The 19,257-nt window shown below is 35.6% G+C and overlaps 1 protein-coding gene across 1 annotated transcript; it reads left to right on the top strand.

The window, feature by feature from the left end:
* The first annotated feature begins 7,717 nt into the window (after window positions 1-7,717).
* On the top strand, window positions 7,718-16,703 carry LOC118816796 (uncharacterized threonine-rich GPI-anchored glycoprotein PJ4664.02-like). The gene is made up of 13 exons (XM_036583390.1): window positions 7,718-7,819; window positions 10,801-10,863; window positions 10,965-12,944; window positions 13,091-13,218; window positions 13,399-13,460; window positions 13,573-13,694; window positions 13,818-14,176; window positions 14,280-14,344; window positions 14,681-14,856; window positions 15,075-15,187; window positions 15,269-15,333; window positions 15,790-15,968; window positions 16,376-16,703. The coding sequence occupies exons 2-13, from the start codon at window positions 10,824-10,826 to the stop codon at window positions 16,465-16,467; spliced, it is 3,381 nt and encodes a 1,126-aa protein (XP_036439283.1). The 5' UTR covers window positions 7,718-7,819; window positions 10,801-10,823; the 3' UTR covers window positions 16,468-16,703.
* The last annotated feature ends 2,554 nt before the right edge of the window (window positions 16,704-19,257 follow it).

Below are 19,257 nucleotides of genomic sequence, written 5' to 3'. Positions count from 1 at the left end.
GATATACTTTGTAAAACAATAAAAATATATACATTGCTTAACTCATGTTAAAACTTTACTTTTGCAAAGTGTGTCCCAGTAAAATGTTACTGCTGTGTTAAGAATGTACTTCGATGAATTATGCTTAAGAAGCATGTTCATTTTGTTTTATACTTAAAATTAACTGAGCTTTATGCTTACACTAAACATTTTATTTATTTTTGTGTTAAATATGTGCTTCAATGAGGTATAAGAGGCATTTTGTGTTAAAAAAAGTGATTCAACAAATTATGCTTACAATGAATTGTGCTTATTTTATGCTAAACCTGTAACTAAAAGAGTATTGTGTGTTAAACTGTGTTTCAATGGAGTATGAGACCAAAAGATTAATGTTGTGTTGAAAATATGCTTACAATGAACTGTGCTTAAGAACTGTGCAATAAACTTCTGCTAAAGCTATAGTGTAACAAAGTATTTCTAAACAACATATATATTGTTTGTGTTGAACCTATATTTCAGTGAAGTGTGCTTGAAACAATGCTTGCAATGAAGTACACTTCAAAACAGCTTAAATATTATCTTCCTTGTGCTAATTTGATGTTAACTGCATGATAGAAGTAGTGTGTTGTTATTCAAGGTAATAGATTTTAAACTATCTGAATAATTATAACATGACTTTACCTTGAGAAAAAAGTATACTTTAAGTAGTGCTTAAATAGCTGTATACTTAATTTATGTTATGTTTGAAACCAATAATTTGTACTAAACTATAATATAATTGATATATATTTAAGTCATGTATACTAGGTATACTAGTCATGTGTTATTTTTGCCCATCTTAAGATATAATTTAAGTACACTTGTGCTGCCAAACTGAACTGTAAAAACACATTAAAAGTAGTATTATCATGTGCTCTTTAATCACATGATTAGTACATCAATTTATATAGTCCCTATATTTACAAATACTGTACTATTTTTGTGTGTACTCATACTACAGTGTACTTAAATACACATGCTTATCATACCAATTTAGCCTACCCTGTAATAAATTTCCTGCTCCCTGCACACCTGATTGAACTCATCACAGTAATCTCTATGTTCACTAAGGAATTTCAATGGATTTGTCTTAGATAGATAGATAGATAGATAGACTTAGTTTAGTTTTAGATAGTTTTAACTTTACATAAAATTAACATTAAAAAAACATTCAGTTAAATAGAGCTAAGTAAAATCTGCTCAGTATTTTCAGTGAACTGTTTGTGCTGCAGTGTGCGGTGATCACGTGATCTAACAGTGCAGGAGTTCAGTCCACACTATGAGAAGGGGCGTGTCCCAAAACCTGATGAGCTCTCTAACTAGCCGCCTGCAGAGCTGGTTTATGAGGAGCCTGGCCTCTTCCTGTTTCCCCCGTTATATTAAAACAGGACTGCACAACGCCAGAGGGCGTCCATGGGCAAGTCCTCAAAGAATGGGGCAAATGGAGCTAAACGGCTAAAAATACATACATCATCTAAACCGCTTATCCTTCTGGGTCGCGGTGGGGTGCAATACTGCTACCGAGTACTGTTTGGTTGGTTGATGGAAAATGTGCATAAATGTACTATAGACAGGTCTATATAGAACCTTTTTGAAAAGGGTTCTATGTAGCACCATCCACAGCACATTCTCCATCAATCTGAAGAACTCATTCATGATGTCAAAAACCCTTTAATCATGCAAAGGCATCTCTAAATGTTCATGGTTCCATATAGAACTATTTTCTTTACTAAAGATCCCTTGGAGAACCATCATTTTTAGGTGTGCAGTGTTGGAAGGTTATATATAATACAGCAAATATTATTGTGTACTACAGGTAAAATACTTGTATATTACAGGAATATGACATGGGATGCTAAGCACATATTTGTGTACCCCTTAGTAAATACTCAGTGTACTGAACCTGTATTGCAGGAGCACAAGAAGGATTCAGCAAATACACTAGATTGTATTTGTAAACATACTTATAATTATATACTGGGAATATATAACTTAATATATGAGCACACAAGCTTACCTTCAGCCTTTTAGCCCAACTTTGGAAACACTGGAATTAATAATTCATCACATTGATTTGTCAGTCTACTTAGGCTTTAGCAGAGCTCAGTAACACTGAGATTAATAACTGATCGTCACAGTTATTTCCTTAGAGTATGTTTTTACAGGCCATGCTGGGAAATACTTAATAAACCACATAGAAGATTATTAATCATTTTAATCAGACATGTTCCATGCAAACAACTAAAATGAATTAGTTGGTGATCAGGATTACACGATCCATCTTGAATCCATGCAGCTTCCCTGATCTAGATCTTGGCAATCTTAGCTCCATACCCTGACCAGTGGGATAGTAACGGAAGCTACCTACAGTGAGAACTGGTTGAGTATGGACACTGTACTCTCTGTCTTGCTCTGAGCAGTAAATATTTCACAAATTGAGGGTGAATGAGTAAGCAGTTACCTAAGCTATAAAATAAGGATCTTGATAAAAGAACATTGCCTCCCATCATGGTAAACATTGCTTAAATAAAGGTTAAATAAATTGCTTAAATGTCCCTGTTTTCCAATGAGAAGCTCCTTCTGAGCCGAAGTCCTTTGCTGTTGCATATAAGTAGAGAGGGTGCCACCTGCAGGACATATAATAATATGCTACTGATCACCTTGTGAATGAAAGGAGGAATAATGAAACCTAGACAATGTTGACACTGGAGGGCTCTAATGTACCAAGAGAGGGGAATGTGGGGTTGAAATAAGTGAGTTACAGCAAAAAACATATATCACAATGTAAAATTCTAAATTTGGTGCTTCCAGACTACCATCCACTTTCTTTCTCTGAAGGAAGTTTCAGATACATGTTTTTTTTATAAAGATAAATTTAGAAACATCAGAATGTAACAAATCCATTGCTGACAATATGGATTCTCTGAAAAAAAAAAGGAATTAAAAAAAAAATGATAAGCAATTTCTTGCATATAGCTTTTTACTTGTTAGTGAAAAACTCGGGGACTTTCCCTCACAGTGTGGGAAAGTTGAGGCACAAGCTTCCTTTTTCCGAGTTGGCAGATGGCCTCACCTGTGTTTGTCTCATTACATCTGACTCACCTACATCTGAGACACTGTTCATTTGAAATATACCATAGCTGGGATAAGTAAACCCATTTACCCTCCCTGATGCTTTCATGAATAACATTATTGTTGTTGTTTTTGTTGTTGTTATTATATTATTGTTATTGTTAGCAGAACAAGAGTATCCTACTATGATTATTACTGATACTAAAACAGTAAAGTGTTCGCTTGGCTTGTGTATCACTGTTGTCGGAAGAAAACCTTGTATCTCCAAAATGGTAACTTTACAGGAGAAGGAAAAAAAAACTTAACCATGAATGAAAAAAAGACAGTTAAAGGTGAAACAGAGGAGAAATAAAACTTGATCAGCAACTTCTTGCATATGGTTTTTTACTTGTTAGTGAAAAACTCGGGGACATCCCCTTACAGTGTGGAAAAATTGAGGCACAAGCTTCCTTTTTCCGGGTTGGCAGATGGCCTCATCTGTGTTTGTCTCGTGTGCAGCAGCACCTCACCCTGTGCATACTTTGCAGTGCAACACAGCAGCCGCCTTTCTACAATATCAATACCCTATGTTAGCTGCAAATGTGTTCTTAATGTAGGCTAGCACCCATACTGTTTAAAAGTTTAAGAATGTGCTTTGTATGGACAGTGTGCTAGTAAGCTAGTGTCTTGCTTGTTTGTGGAAAATGAAGAAAATGAATCATTCATAAAAGAATCATTTTCTTGATTTGTCTTATGGCAGCTAAAAAGACCATTTTACATCTATGATTTGAACCATCTGTTCCCACCATTACATCTGACTCACCTACATCTGAGACACTGTTCATTTGAAATATACCATAGCTGGCATAAGTAATTTACCCTCCCTGATGCTTTCATTAATAACATTATTGTTGTTGTTTTTGTTGTTGTTATTATATTATTGCTATTATTAGTAGAACAAGAGTATCCTACTATGATTATTATTGATACTAAAACAGTAAAGTACTCCAACAAAATTCAGAGTTAGAGTAAGAGGCTTTTTGCTCACTGTTCATTTTAAAGGTGAGTCCCACCTCTTTAATATGAAAACAAATAGGGGAACAAAATCAACACTGTGTAACATTGAAAATCTGTTATAAATATGTTAATTTGTAGAGATAAGGAGTGGGCATGAATCAACCTGACTACAACATTCTTGTGACGCCTGTCTTTAAAGGGAAGAATTGACAGAACTGGCTCTATTCCCATCTCTTAAATAGAAATATGTCTTTATAATCCAGAATCCAATTATCACATTGTCCTAGACATGGCCATGGATACACAGACACAATCCTCACATCCCTTGGGAGGATTTTGAGATCCTCATTCTGTCCCACTCATGTTGTGAATCCTAAACGTTAGCCTCTGTGTGATCTACCTCATTAAGAAGGCCTGTTTCAGGGCAACTAGCTCCTTTCTAAAGACCTTTCTGATGGTTTTAGTAAGTCAGGCTTCATCTGTATTACCATATTTCTAAAATGGTTTTCTACATAGCATGCTTTGTTTTATTGGCTATATAGTAACATAATAATAACAACCTTTATTTATATAGTACTTTTCATGCCAGGGGTAGCTAGAAGTGTTTTACAGACATGTAGTAGAGCTTACCAGTAGTAGAAGAAATTATTAAATTATTATTATTATTAATTAAAAAAACTTCACAGATCAAATAAAAAAAAAAGATAAATACCAAAGTGAAGTAAAATTTGAATTAAATGCTAGTAAAGTTAAAGAGATACTTCAAATAGTATCTTTGAGATATTTTCAAATGTTCCTTCAAAGTGTGAACTAAACTTGGCTGTCTAATAAAAGGTGGAACTGAGTTGCACAGTTAAGAAGCATTATAACTGAAAGAGGCCTCTCAGCGTTTTCTGTATTTTACGGGCGATGTTAGCAGAAGGTCAGTATCTGCAGATCTAAGATCATGTGCTGGAGCATAGACAGGCAGTCTTTGTTAGGATCTGTGCTGCTGCATTTTGTATGAGTTGTAGATGACACATTGTTAGGAAGTTCAGTAAGAAGAGCATTACAGTAATCAGTTCTGCTTGTACCAAAAGCATGAACAAGTTTCTCTGTGTCACTCTGAGATAGAAATGGCAGAACTTTAGCAATATTTCTCAAATGAATGTTTCAAAATTATGTTTTCAATAAATCAATATTTCTCAAACTTTAGTGACTGTGTTTACATGTGGGATAAAAAAGCTTTCTCTGACTTTTAGTATCAAGGATCAGTATTTCAGTTTTTTTTGTGAAAAAAATGAATGACATCCACTGAGAAATGTCTGACACACAGATGGTTAGTCTGTCTACAGAGTCTTCATTATTGGAAGGAATGGAAATGTATAACTGTGCATCATCAACATAGCGATGAAAATAATATGTTTCCTAATGACATCACGTAGAGGTAACATGTACAAAGAGAAAAGCAAATTCCCTAAAACTGAACCCTGTTGGACTCCACAAGAAATGCTACATTTTATTGATGGTTTCCCAGTGAAACCATGAAATGTCTGTGCATGACAGGCCTACTGAGTATTCAAGATGGTGTATTAGAATCTTTAACGGTATCACAAGCTGCACTATAAGATCCAATAACACCAGAATTTACGCTCGAATATACTGGGCAATTCAAAGTTCTCTGTACTTTGAGCTCACCCCATTTCACTGCACAAAAAATATGCAGAGAGCACTGACTCTCCTAATACATCCCCGAGTCCTCCTCCAGACAGCCAGTAGACGTAACATTGTGTTCTTAAATGATGTTTAACTAAAAGTGTTTAGTCAGTTTTGTTATAATTACAGCAGTGGGCGTTGTTCATCATTATCGTCTTAAGTTTTTTCTCAAATAAGGTCTTGAGAAAGGGCCTAAGCAAAAGTCTACAATGGATTCAATAAATGTTCTTCAACTGGAGAGTTGTTCTTACCTTTGTATTCTTAAGTGTGTGTAGATTCTGTTCTTACCTTATAACAAATTCCAAGTAGTAAAACCTTGGTGATTGTCAGAATCAGAAGTTTTAAGAAGAAATACCAAAACAGTCACACTTAACTCAGTTAAAACAAAAACTACAATAAACATGAAAATGAACTAAAATTGCTGTGATGTATAAATGCCTACTTCTTACAAAAAATAAACAGTGTAGGTGCAATTAGAAGACAATCAGAGACAAACAACTGACCATCTGTACATATGAAAACCTAAGGAGTACTGGCAGGGGTACTGGTACGGCTCTGTTAATCCAAAAAGTGGTTTCAACAATTACTCCATTCTGAGCATTGTACAAAACAACAAACGCCCTACATCTCTAAATACAATTTAAACTAAGCATAGTAATGCTGTCTTAGATTTACATCATGGTGTTTGATCTTACATTAGTAAATAAGCAGATTAAACATAAAATAAATAAATGATAGCCTATTTTTTCTTAAATGTAATGCACAGACATACATTGAATTTGTGGCAGCAAACTTTTCTACATTCAGAAAAAAAGATTTTTTTTTATTATTAAAAAAGTGATATATCGTGTTCTATGGGAAACTGAAAATCTGTGAGGACTGGCAACCCCCAGTGACTTGCCATGAGAATCAAGAAAAATTATAATACATTAAAGTTTGTGTTTCTTTTTTGTTAAAGTTGCTGCTGCAAACAGGAAAAACAACATTTGTCCTCGTTCTTACATTCTTTCATTCAGGGAAACTCCTGTACGAAAAAGCCTAGGATGATATGTTGCCATTGCTGCTATAAAACTAGCTAGTTAATTCAATTATCCACAAAGAAGAACATGATGGAGGAGTTAAGGAAGAGCCCCCCACAGAAAGTCAGTGAAGGCTGTGTTCTTTAGATTTCTAACTTGGCATATTTTTTCTGCTTATGTTATCTTAAGCACTAATGTTTTCAGCTGTACAAATGCTCCTTTAACAGGCTTGAAAAACAGGGTGCCAGTTTACCAGTAAAAAAATGTTAGCAATGACAGATAACACTCTACCCACCCTGTTTTACGTATTTAGATATGTTGATATGCTTTGAATGAGAGAGAAAAAAAAATGAACATGTAATCTGTAAATGTGACTGTGATTTGTATCATTTGTTCATTTCTAGTACATTATGATGACTAAACAATCTAAATGAATGAAGGCACCCTATTTTTGTAAAATCACTTCAGTAATTCCAATGGCCAGGTAAAATTTTGCGTCAAGTAAGGAGAAACCTTCTATATTTTTCAAAAATCTAAACATTTGCTCTAAACATATATTTGTGTTAGAGGAATTTGTAGTTTCTCTAAAGAACACCTCATTTTTAGGTTTTGAAATGAACATCACAAGACATTCTCTGGTACATGCTTCTGTGGAAGCACAACTTGTCCCACATTTTTCATGTGTTGTTTCTGTCAGTTTGACAAGATGCTGATGATTAAAAACTTCAAAAATGCACCTGCAAACAATGTGCCTTTCAACCGAGACAGACAACGAACTCAAAAATGTGTGACAATAAGTGCTCTAATCTTGGTCATGGAAAAATGTGTCTAAGAGGCCACACTCTGTCACGTCACTTTCATCCGACCTTATAAAAAAGGCCACAGAAAGGTGAGAACTACTTTACCAACTCGCACCATGGAACCGTTAAGAGTAAGAGTAGCCTGGTTTTGAGGATTTTAGGAATTGACGGCCACCAGTTCACAAATATTGAATTAAGCTGATTTTGTAGAGGAATTGGGTGAGTTTGACATTTGACAATTTAAGGCCTTTTTTCTGTCTCCTGCAAACTGAGTTCTCCTGGCTAAAATTCTGCTGGTATAAAAATAAGAAATTGTATTCAAATGGATGAGATCTCATAACTGATTTTAAGACTTGATCACATCAATTTAATGAATCTTTGCAGTTGCAGATAAAACAATCAATAATAGAATCGTTGAATACTGATTCACAGTATAAATAATAGAACTAGATCTCACCATGCAAAACAAATTTTTGTAAAATTTTTGTCTCTTTTTCTATTTAGTTCTTTTTAGTTCTTCTCTTCCGAAAAACTTAATTTGACTCATACAAGTTGTACAAATTAAGTCTTTTGCTTGACACATTCGCTCTATAAAGACTGCGTAAGGGTATGTCATGAACTCATGCAAAGTCAAACAGAGGTAAATTAAATACCCATTGCTGTGAAAAAAACAAAATTTAAAAATACTACTGGAATTTATTTTATGTATTTTATTTATCCAAATATTTAAAGGCTTGCTGACTGAAACAAGCCCAAGAGGCTGCACTAAAAGTTTAATTTGTGTGATTCAAATGTATCTGTTGCGCATAAATAATGTGTGCATGAGTATAAGGATTTAAAATAAAAGTAGGATAGTAGAAAAATGACAATGACAAACTAATACACTAATTGTCACCTCGCTACTCAAAAATTAACTAAAGGATGGATCAAAAGAAATGATCAAAAATACCCAAATACCAAACACAGTTGTCTTTACTTTTATATCTGTGAGTCCTAAAATTTTGGTAGTTAGAGCTTCTGAAAAAAAAATCCAAAAATGATGACCTACCACTGGTCTGTCCTATTCACTCCAAATCATTAGGATCTCTGTAAATGAATCATACAACCAAGGGAAGGATAAGGATTATGTTTTGGGTAGAGGTTAAGGTTAGGTTTAGGGTTAGAAGCAGGGTTATTGTTAGGAAAAAATAAGGTGCACATAATAGATGATCTGCAGAATGTAAGTTAAATGCAAGACAAGCATTTACAAGGCATCTATGGGGGGGCTATCCAAATGACGCGTTACTTAAAGCGAAAGTCCCATAATTTATTTAGTGCCAGTGAATGGCACCATAGTTGCAGGCAATTCAAATCCAAATTATCTAGATGATACACCACAAAACAAATATTCAAATGTGATGATATTCAGTTCTGAGAACTATGAACTTGACTTGCATGCAGAATTAATCAGGCATCTACCCAGACATTGATCGAATGAAAAGTGGAAAGACACTGCCATGCCTTCAGTGTTTTCTGAATGTGAAGAATTTGATGATGCATTGAGGATAGAGTTGGAATGTAACAGAATACAAGCATTCAGAATATTGCAAAGGCAGTATTCAGAATACAGTTACTTTTTACATTTTTAAGTGAATACTTTTAGAATACTTACCCACTACATTCAAATAATATATACCATTTTTAAAAGAAGCACCATCTATGCATGTTTATCAACCTTTTAAAAATCAGTGCATGATGTGTAAAGGCATACTCTTAAGATGTACGACTATACTTTACAAACACTGAAATTCTTGTTAAAGCCTGAGTAGACTTATTAATTTATGTGAAGTTCAATGATTTATCTCAGTGTTACTGAGCTCTATTAAAGCCTGAGTAGACTGATAAATCAATGTGATCAGTTATTAATCTCAGTGTTACTGAGCTCTGGTAATGCCTAAATAGACTGATAAATGTGATGAGCCAGTTCAATCTCAGTGTTAATAAACTCTTTTGAAAGATGACAGAACAGAACAGTCTCCTCAATAGTGGACATGTTCAGAAGTGACAAACTTAGCCGTAGCGTTATACTGGACAAGTTACATACATGCCAGCAACTGACAATCACACAGTGAACTACTTTGTGGTTAAATGTAAAAGATTTTGGGTTTGAGATTTTGTTCAGGAGACAGCAGTGGGATAATGAGAGCAGCAGTGGACTGAAGCAGGCAGCAAAAGCCAATAGAATAAGTGAATTTTTCAAGGAACATATTATAACAGAAGAATTACACACAGAAAACTGCCAACCAGTAACAGTGAGGAACAGTGTAAATGAAAAAAAATACAACAGTGATTTTTTCCTATGTGTCTTATCAATGTGTATTCAAAATGTATTCTAAATGAATTCTGAATGTGCTACTGTTTTATGCATTGCAATGGAAATTCTTGAATACATTTAGAACAGCATTCAGTATTCAGTCATCACTACTTTTTCAAAGTATTCTGCTCAATCCAGATTGGGGATGATTTAAAGGATGAGTGTATTTTTTTCTAAAAGCAGTACCTGGCTACCCGTTTAACACTTTGAAGTCTAGAACTGCTCAGAGATGTTGAAATATATTGTGCCTGACTAAGCTTGTTGCAGCACACACCAAGCATAAAGGTACTGGCAATCACTGTTAGCCCTTTACTCTCTCTTTCAGCCTGTCTCTGTTGCCCTATATTTTGGCTTTATCTTCTATGTGTGCCCAGAAAGACTTTTTTTGTCCACATATTGTCCTTCGGGAGTCATGTCTGGGGCTGTAGCCATGGTAGCTAGTCTGTTCACATTCATTTGTAGATGTGTGTGTGTGTCTGCGAACTATTTTTACTTTTGAATGCATCATCCAAAGTCATGTTTCTACTCCTGGTTTGCCAGGGCGAATTAAAATCTTTTAGTTTACAGTCAGAAAACTGGTGGTAATGACACAGATCTGTAAAAATCTCATATGATCCACTTCACTATCACTTCAATATTAGTCCATACTACATGCATATTCTCAAAAACAAGAATCAATGACAGGAATCCACTGCAAACCTCAACTTAAATTCTACAAGTTGAGAATTCTACTGAAACACACAAAATAAAACAGAATAGAAAAGAATGGAATCAAATTGCGTAGTGTAGAATAAAATTTGTTGACCCATAAAATACTACAGTTTAATGTATGCAATATCTTTTAAAGGTGTTAAGTGAAAATCAGTCAAGATGAACGGAAAAACACTGGCTACAGTTTTTATGCTAGTGGGTAAGTTCCCTAAAACATATTTTTTTTTCAAGATATCACTTCAAGAGTTCCTTCAAGAGTTTTCAAACTGAGTGAATATTATGTTTGCACCCTTGAAACAGCCGCATTGAATGCTTTCAGTGCACAGGCAGAAAACAGCAATGAGACAGTAACATCTTCACCAGACACAACACTAAATGTTACCAGTGCACCCACCACAACAAATGTTTCAGTATCTACTAATGGATCGACAGACCCTACAACAGTGTCCGCAGCAGAAACAGCTACAGTTAACGGCACAGTGGAATCAACTACACGTCTCACTGCCAATTCAACAACAGGCTTTACTACCCAGGCAGTTGTCTTAACCAATGTCACCACGGGATCAACTGCAGGTCTAACTTCTGAATCAACTGCCCAGTCAACAGGTACTGCTGCAGAATCAACAACAGGTTCTAACGTCCAGCCACCTAGTAACGTCTCAAGTCCAGCAACAAGTACAATCACAATGGCTGCATCTACAGCTAACATGTCAGAATCATCACCAAGTGCTCAAGCTGCAACAACTGCAAGTATCCCACAGGGAACATCAACAGGTGTTAGTAATACTTCAGTACCTACAGTAGTCACATCTGTAACACCATCGAGTCCTTTGTCTGGATCAACTACAGGTATTATACTGGAATCTTCAACAGGAGGTACACCAGGATCACCAAGTTCTCCTGCTGGAGCAACAGGTATCACATTGGGATCATCATCAGGTGTTACTGATACATCAGCAACTCCACATGTCACATTAGGACCACAATCAAGTCCTCCTTCAGAATCATCTACTGTTTCAACATTGGGACCATCAACCAGTGTTAGTTATGCATCACCATCTACAGGCATTGCATCGGCAACACCATTAAGTCTTCCTACTGGATCAACTACAGGTATCACACTTGGATCACCAACAAGTGTTAGTTATGCATCACCATCTATAGACACAACATCAGGACCATCATTAAGTCCTCCTACCGGGTCACCTACAGGTACCACACCAGGTCTATCAACCAGTGTTAGTTATGCACCACCATCTACAGGCATTACATCAGGAACATCATTAAGTCCTCCTACTGGATCATCTACAGGTATCACATATGGATCACCAACAAGTGTTAGTTATGCACCACCATCTACAGGCATTACATCAGGAACATCATTAAGTCCTCCTACCGGGTCATCTACAGGTATCACATATGGATCACCAACAAGTGTTAGTTATGCACCACCATCTATAAGCACTACATCAGGGCCACCATTAAGTCCTTTTACTGGATCATCTACAGGCATCACAGTAGGATCATCAGTTACATCTGGACCATCATCAAGTCCATCACATCCAACAGATTCAACAGGACTATCACCAAGTTCTGCAATATCAAGTATAAGTATCACACTAGGAGAACCAAAAGCTAGTACCATACCAGAATCTACAGTAGTCACATCATACCCACCATCCAGTAGTCCTGTCGGATCAACTACAGGTGTCACACCAGGACCAACAACAAGTGCTGGCAGTGCATTAGTATCTACTGTAGTCACATCAGGATCATCAATGAGTTCACCTGCTGGATCAAATACAGTCATCACAGGATCAACTACAGGTGTCACACCAGGACCAACAACAAGTGCTGGCAGTGCATTAGTATCTACAGTAGTCACATCAGGATCACCAATGAGTTCACCTGCTGGATCAAATACAGTCATCACAGGATCAACTACAGGTGTCACACCAGGACCAACAACAAGTGCTGGCAGTGCATTAGTATCTACAGTAGTCACATCAGGATCACCAATGAGTTCACCTGCTGGATCAAATACAGTCATCACAGGATCAACTACAGGTGTCACACCAGGACCAACAACAAGTGCTGGCAGTGCATTAGTATCTACAGTAGTCACATCAGGACCACCAATGAGCTCACCTGCTGGATCAAATACAGTCATCACAGGATCAACTACAGGTGTCACACCAGGACCAACAACAAGTGCTGGCAGTGCATTAGTATCTACAGTAGTCACATCACGACCAACATCAAGTCTTTCACCAACAACAGGTATGTCATTGGAAACCTTAAATTATGTTCCTGGCTTACATTCCACTCATGAGCATTCTCAAATCTTAAATGGCTGTGAAACTGCTGTTACATGTATTTGCTATTCTTCTTGTTGAGCTTTGTAACTTTTTTCACCTGTTCTACAGTTGCCACTACCACAGCAGCTTCTGCTGTAATAAAAGTTAGCTTTACCAGCAATGAACAATTTACCTCTGACCTACTGAACTCATCTTCAGCTGCCTTCATCCAGCGTTCACAAAAGGTCAAAACAGAGGTCTGTACCGGACAGTAAAACACTGTGTGAATACACTGTTTTCATGCCTAAGTAGCATAAATACAAACCTTCTTTTTTAATGTGAGAAATTTTCTTTTATCGAAAATAATAAAAAAAAAACTTACTTGCTTACTGTGGGATTGAATGTTGAATTTGATTTTGGGACCTCTTTGTTCACAGTTAGGAACAGCATTTGCGACAACATTCACCACCTTCATCGCGCTGACGGTGACTAGTTTCAAGTGGGTATTTTTTCTGTTACAAATTCTTTAACAGCTTTATATCATCATAAGTCATGAGTGTGTGTCACATGTCTGACATATGGCCTTTTCAAATCTGTTTTCATTTGAATAGGGAAGGGTCAATCATCACATTTATGAATTTAGAGTTTAGTTCTGGAACTGCGCCCAATGACACTGCAGTCGTTAGTACTGTACTCTCTGCAAAAACATCTCTCAACATTACATCAGCTAGTGGTAAGTATTAATCATGTTAAGTTTTTGGTGATACAAAGTCATATGCAAAAGTAGCATTTCAGCTTCTGATATTTTGAGGTTTCATTAGCTGAATCGTGATCATGTCTCGTATGTTATTCGTAGTGATAACAACAACGACTACTACACCAACTACAGCTGAACCAACAACAACTACATCTACAACTCAGATTCCAACATTATTGACATCCACCACAACTACTACAACTCAAGTTCCAACAACCACAACTACTGCAACAACTACTCCAACCACCACTAGCACAACAACTACTACTACAACTACAACTACTACTACCACAACAACTACTACTACCACAACAACTACTACTACCACAACAGTAGCACCAACACGTCCACCCCCGGCTGTTGCGCTACAGATTGTCATACAGCAAGTCTATGTTGTCCAGCTGAGTAACCCTCAGAGTCAGGAGTTCCAAAGCTTAGCCAGTGTAGTGGTATTATCAGTGAGTGTCAGACTAATACATCACAACATTTATGCTATATTAATGGAAGACTACAGGCCAGAATCATAAAACTCAGTGAATGATAATACAAATCTCTTTGCAGTTTGACAGAATCTACAAATTACAATATGGGGTTCTCTTCGTCAGGACTGTTGTGACAGCTTTTAGGTAAGAGTTGGTATAATATAACTACAAACTGACCTTTAGTTTCAAACATATACAGTGCAATGTTATGATATGATCTTATCCATGTTCTAGTAATCTTTACACTTCATAATGTGGTGGTGAATCATGATTACAAACTAGGCTAAAAATTCCTCATTACACACCCTTGACAGATCTACAACTCATTATTGAAAACAAAGTGTTAGACATTCTTATGCAGAATTTCCTTGTCAGGCTTCAGTGTTTTTTGTACCACACAAGATGTAAATGTTTAGAAAAACTGAAAATCATAAGAAGGTGGAGCATAGTCAAATCCAGTGTTTTATTTTTTTTTTCCAGACCTGGGACCACACGTGCACAAAACGTAGAAGCAGATGTGCAGTTGATATTCAACGAGAACTCCACGAAGCCTATCCCAGCTGCTACTGAAATTGTGAGCACTCTGAAAGAGGCTATATCAAATCCAAGCTCAGGTTTTACCTTGTTAGTGGACCCCACCTCCATCACTGTTCTCAGTAAGTTGAACATGGACACCAAAGTGGGTAGATTCGTCTATCTTTCTTCCAACTGAAGAGAGAACTGTTTTTGACAGTGCTAAGAAAGTTTATGTTAAAGACTTTTGAATTATGGTTAATGTTACTGTCTATCCTATATGTTCACAGGTTCAGCAAGGCAAATATCAACCACTGTATTCCCACATTAAGAAATTTGCATCCTGTCTTTATTTCTTCAGGTTCTCCGCAGATTGTCCCTGTGGTAATTTTCACAAATGGCACTTTTGTAACGGCTCTCTCTAATTCCACTTCGGCTTTATTCACAAACAGGTCATCAATGATCAAAACAGGAGTACGTATGATATCACATCTCAGTGATTTCAGAACTATTTATAAATATGTTTCCTTTTTAACCACTTATTCGTTTTTGCAGCTCGAGCCTTTTTTCACTGCTGATTATCCTTCAGCATTCAGTAGCTTGGCACTGACAAATTTCAGGTAATTATGGTGTTTCTTGATCTATATGCACTCAGGCAGGACCAAAGAAATTATGATCTATATTAGTTTGAATCATTGCTCAGTCATGTCTAAAATGAAAGGTTGAATTTACTTAGAAATGTTGTACCAAGTAACTGTAAGTGGCTTCTAAGGTACTTGGCTGAGTAATAGCTGGATTGGACTGATGACTTTTTGTATTTCTCTTACATTCAACTTAATATGTTTATTTCTACTAATTATAGTATAAAAAGTTAATGGATTTGAATTAGATCAACATAATATTACTGTGCTACTTAGCTGTCGTAGAATTATGCTCTGCAGGAGGTTACATGGTAACTTGAAAACTGATGAAAACCAACCACACTAGTTACATGTTTTGAGTGTATGTAACTTAATGATAACAAAGAATCTCATTTCAGTCTTTTGTCCTCACTCACTTTATGTTTGGCCATCCAGTGATGGAGGTCTCAGCACTACTGGTGTAACAATGATCCAGAGCTCCATGGATTTGTCTTTTGGAGCCTCTGCTACACTGCCCAACACCACTCAGATTGGACAAACTATAATTAGAGCAGCTAAAAATAACAGCCTCCCCTTCCAGATCTTCACCTCAAAAATCATAGTGAATGGCACTGGTAAGTTATTTAGACAAATGAATCACCAATAATCACTGTAGACTGATTTTTTAGTACTGTGATACAAAAGCTTTTAAAGAGATAAGATAAAACGTGCAAAGACATGCTTTCAAAGTGCTGTCTTTTAGCAAACACAAAGTCCATGTGGTATCTGCAGTGCTCCCTTGCCCATTTCAGGTTGGAGTTTGAGGAATCTCAATGTTTATGAATTTAGAATTGTAGACTCTTAGTCATTTTCCTGTATATGAAACGTTACAGTTTTGCCATGTATAGTCATACATGCTAATTTGTAAACATTAATAATATATAAATATAAAATGTTCTTTTTAAGTTGTGTTGAATTATTTAGACTTGTGATAGTTCCTCTGTTGTTATTCAATATTCTTTTATATTTCTTTGTGATACAGTAATATCATCAAGCGAAGTCAGCAGCAAGATCAGCATGTTCACAGCGACCTTCATGGTGGCCATCTCACTTCTAGTTACATGGTCCAGCTAAGGATGACGATGTCTACCATTCCCAAGAAAAGATTTCAGAATGTTCCTGACTTTAGTTTCTTAAATGTACCAATTATTTGCGAGAAACCTTACGTTGGGGCCCCATAGTTTAACTCTGAATGCTTCATAAACACTGTTTATGAAATTAAACCATTGTAAATTGAGAATAATTTGCATAATGTAATTTGAGTGCATCACTGTCAGTTACCATTAAAAATTGTGATATTCACGCTGATACACAGGTTGCAGTTTGCATTCTGAGCCCCAAGAGTTTATTTCTAGGCCTTCTATAAATATTTTTAGCATCAGTTAAATCTCCTGATGTGCATGAAACCTTCAGAATACTTCAGAAAAGTAAATTAAATTACTATCGGTAATAATGGTTTATATGCAGTTATAAGAAGTCTAGTTGTGGGTAAAGACGTAATGTGGTTATTATCTCTACATCTGTAGAGATATCTGTACCTTTGCTCCTGCCATCAGATGAGTGAGAGCTACATAATGAATAGTATGTAGTTTAGTCATGTCATAACATTTATATATTTTAAGAAGAGTACATTAGTCTTAAATAAAAACGATTCATTCTGTTTTGTTGAAATTGCATTGTCACAATGGGTCAACGACATAAAGTGCATTTACAGGAAGGATTGCGTTCAAAGGCAGAGATTTATAAGGGTGTCCAAGTACAAAGACTATTTAATACATTTTCTGGGTGGTAAACTTGATTAAGTCCTGTTGAAATGTGTTTTAAATTTGATATAGATTTATTTATATATAAAATTAATTAATATATTAAATAGATTCTTGCAGATGCAAAATTGCACACTTTTAAATTATTTAAATTTTGAAATTTGACCCTAGTACATAATACTGCAGTGTATTGTTGTCCCTCTGCTACTGCCATCAGATGAGCGAGAGCTCTATGATGAAGGGTATGTAGCTCTATCATGTTATTCCTTTTTATTTATATATTTTTGTAAGAATGAATTGGTTTTGAGTTAAATTCACTCTGATTTGTTGAAAATGCATTGTCATAAAACACGGAATTACTAACTTTTAGGCTGTTCTTTAGGAAATTAACAAAGGTCTGACTGGTGAGAGGGTTTTGAATGAAAATGGCCAAGTAATTTAAAGTACATTGTATTAATTGTTTCAAAATAAAGTGATTCCAATGTCTATTTGCTCTATATTTTTATTTTTAACACTGGCTGCCACTTGAGTCAAGTCAAGGTTTTACGACTGCTCTTTCTTTATTATTTCTACAACCTTGACCCTTAATGCTATAGCAAACTTCAATGATTCCTTTTCAGGGCACTTCTGCAAAGGTTCTTAATCTAAAGCAGACTAGAGACACTTGAAATTACAATTACAAGAAAATTATTTTCTGATTTTTGGATAAGCTGCGTCTGTTACATGTTTTTTTCTCAAACTGAAATCATACAAATGTCAAAACTCAACTGATATATGTTAATTTGTTTTGTTTTTCAATTTGCATTCATATACAACTTACTTTATTTCTGAAATGTTAGCAACTTTAATGAAGACGTTCGGCGCAACCACGTCATGTCATATATCACTGAAACGTTTGTTTGCTGTAGAGTCTTACTAGAATGTTTAGATAAAATATATAAAACTATTTCATGTTCAAATAGTGTTTTTAAAATCAATAAAATATTCTGAATCGCAAAATGCAAAGCAAAATTTTACATTATATTTTACATACTTTACATAAATACATACCTAAAAAAAATAAAAAACCATAAATAAACTTTCACCTTTTACAATGTACATTCAAAGCCAGAAATATCAGTTCATAAAATGCTTGCATACATATTCTATTCTGAAGGATTTTATTGAAAGATTTTGTAAATTATTGATAATAGCTGAACAGACACTAAATTTTAGCATGTTTTTTCCTCCTGACTCACTCATTTTTTTTCAGTTTTAACAAACAAACATTGCATAGTGCAGCTTCATAACTTTATTCAGTCGACACAAAAAGTGAACAATGAGTTATATTAACAATTCTATATAGACTTAATGTGATGTAACAATGAATAAATCCACTTTGATTTTACTTGAAATTTAAAGGCTGCAGGGAAATTAAAGTTTGTAAAAAAGCAGGAGCTACATCTACAAATGAACTGGAAGGCACTACATCTTTACACCAATAATCAAAACACATTCACATCCCCAAAAAATGTACTACACCATCATTCATACGTCATTCACAGCAAAACTGCAAAGTAGAAGGTCACAGTAACAGCAGTGACACCATGATCACTAAATAATCATTACATACCATCTCCCAGACAGATAATGTATCTCTGCCTACAACACCTCTATCTTCACATGTTAGCTACACCAGCCACTGTACAGTCTGAAAACTTCCTGGTCACGTAGCAGGAGAGATTGTATCACCAATAACAGTATCTCAAGCTGACACAAGACTTTTAACCCAACAATGGAAATTCAGACTACCACTATAAAGTACCCTTCAGTCACTACATAAATTAAATTTTATTTTTTTACTAATAAATGAATGATTAAAGTGTTTCTACTAACACATTAACCAAACATTTAGATCAGCTTATAAAATAGATTTTTTTTCTTGCATATTTCATTCATTAAAGTTTACAAACTGCAACGGACCCACCAAACACCTCAGGCAATAATCAGCACAATAATCAGACTTAGGATATATTTTCAGCAAATTTGGATGGTTTTGAGGTAGTGGTGTAAAGGAGCTCACTTAATAAGCTCACGGCTATGCTGGGCAATGCACCACACC

Source organism: Colossoma macropomum, unplaced genomic scaffold, assembly GCF_904425465.1.
Source record: "Colossoma macropomum unplaced genomic scaffold, Colossoma_macropomum, whole genome shotgun sequence".
Lineage (NCBI taxonomy): Eukaryota > Metazoa > Chordata > Actinopteri > Characiformes > Serrasalmidae > Colossoma > Colossoma macropomum.
Note: the sequence above shows the minus strand (reverse complement) of the source record. Positions and strands in the feature narration are given on the sequence as shown.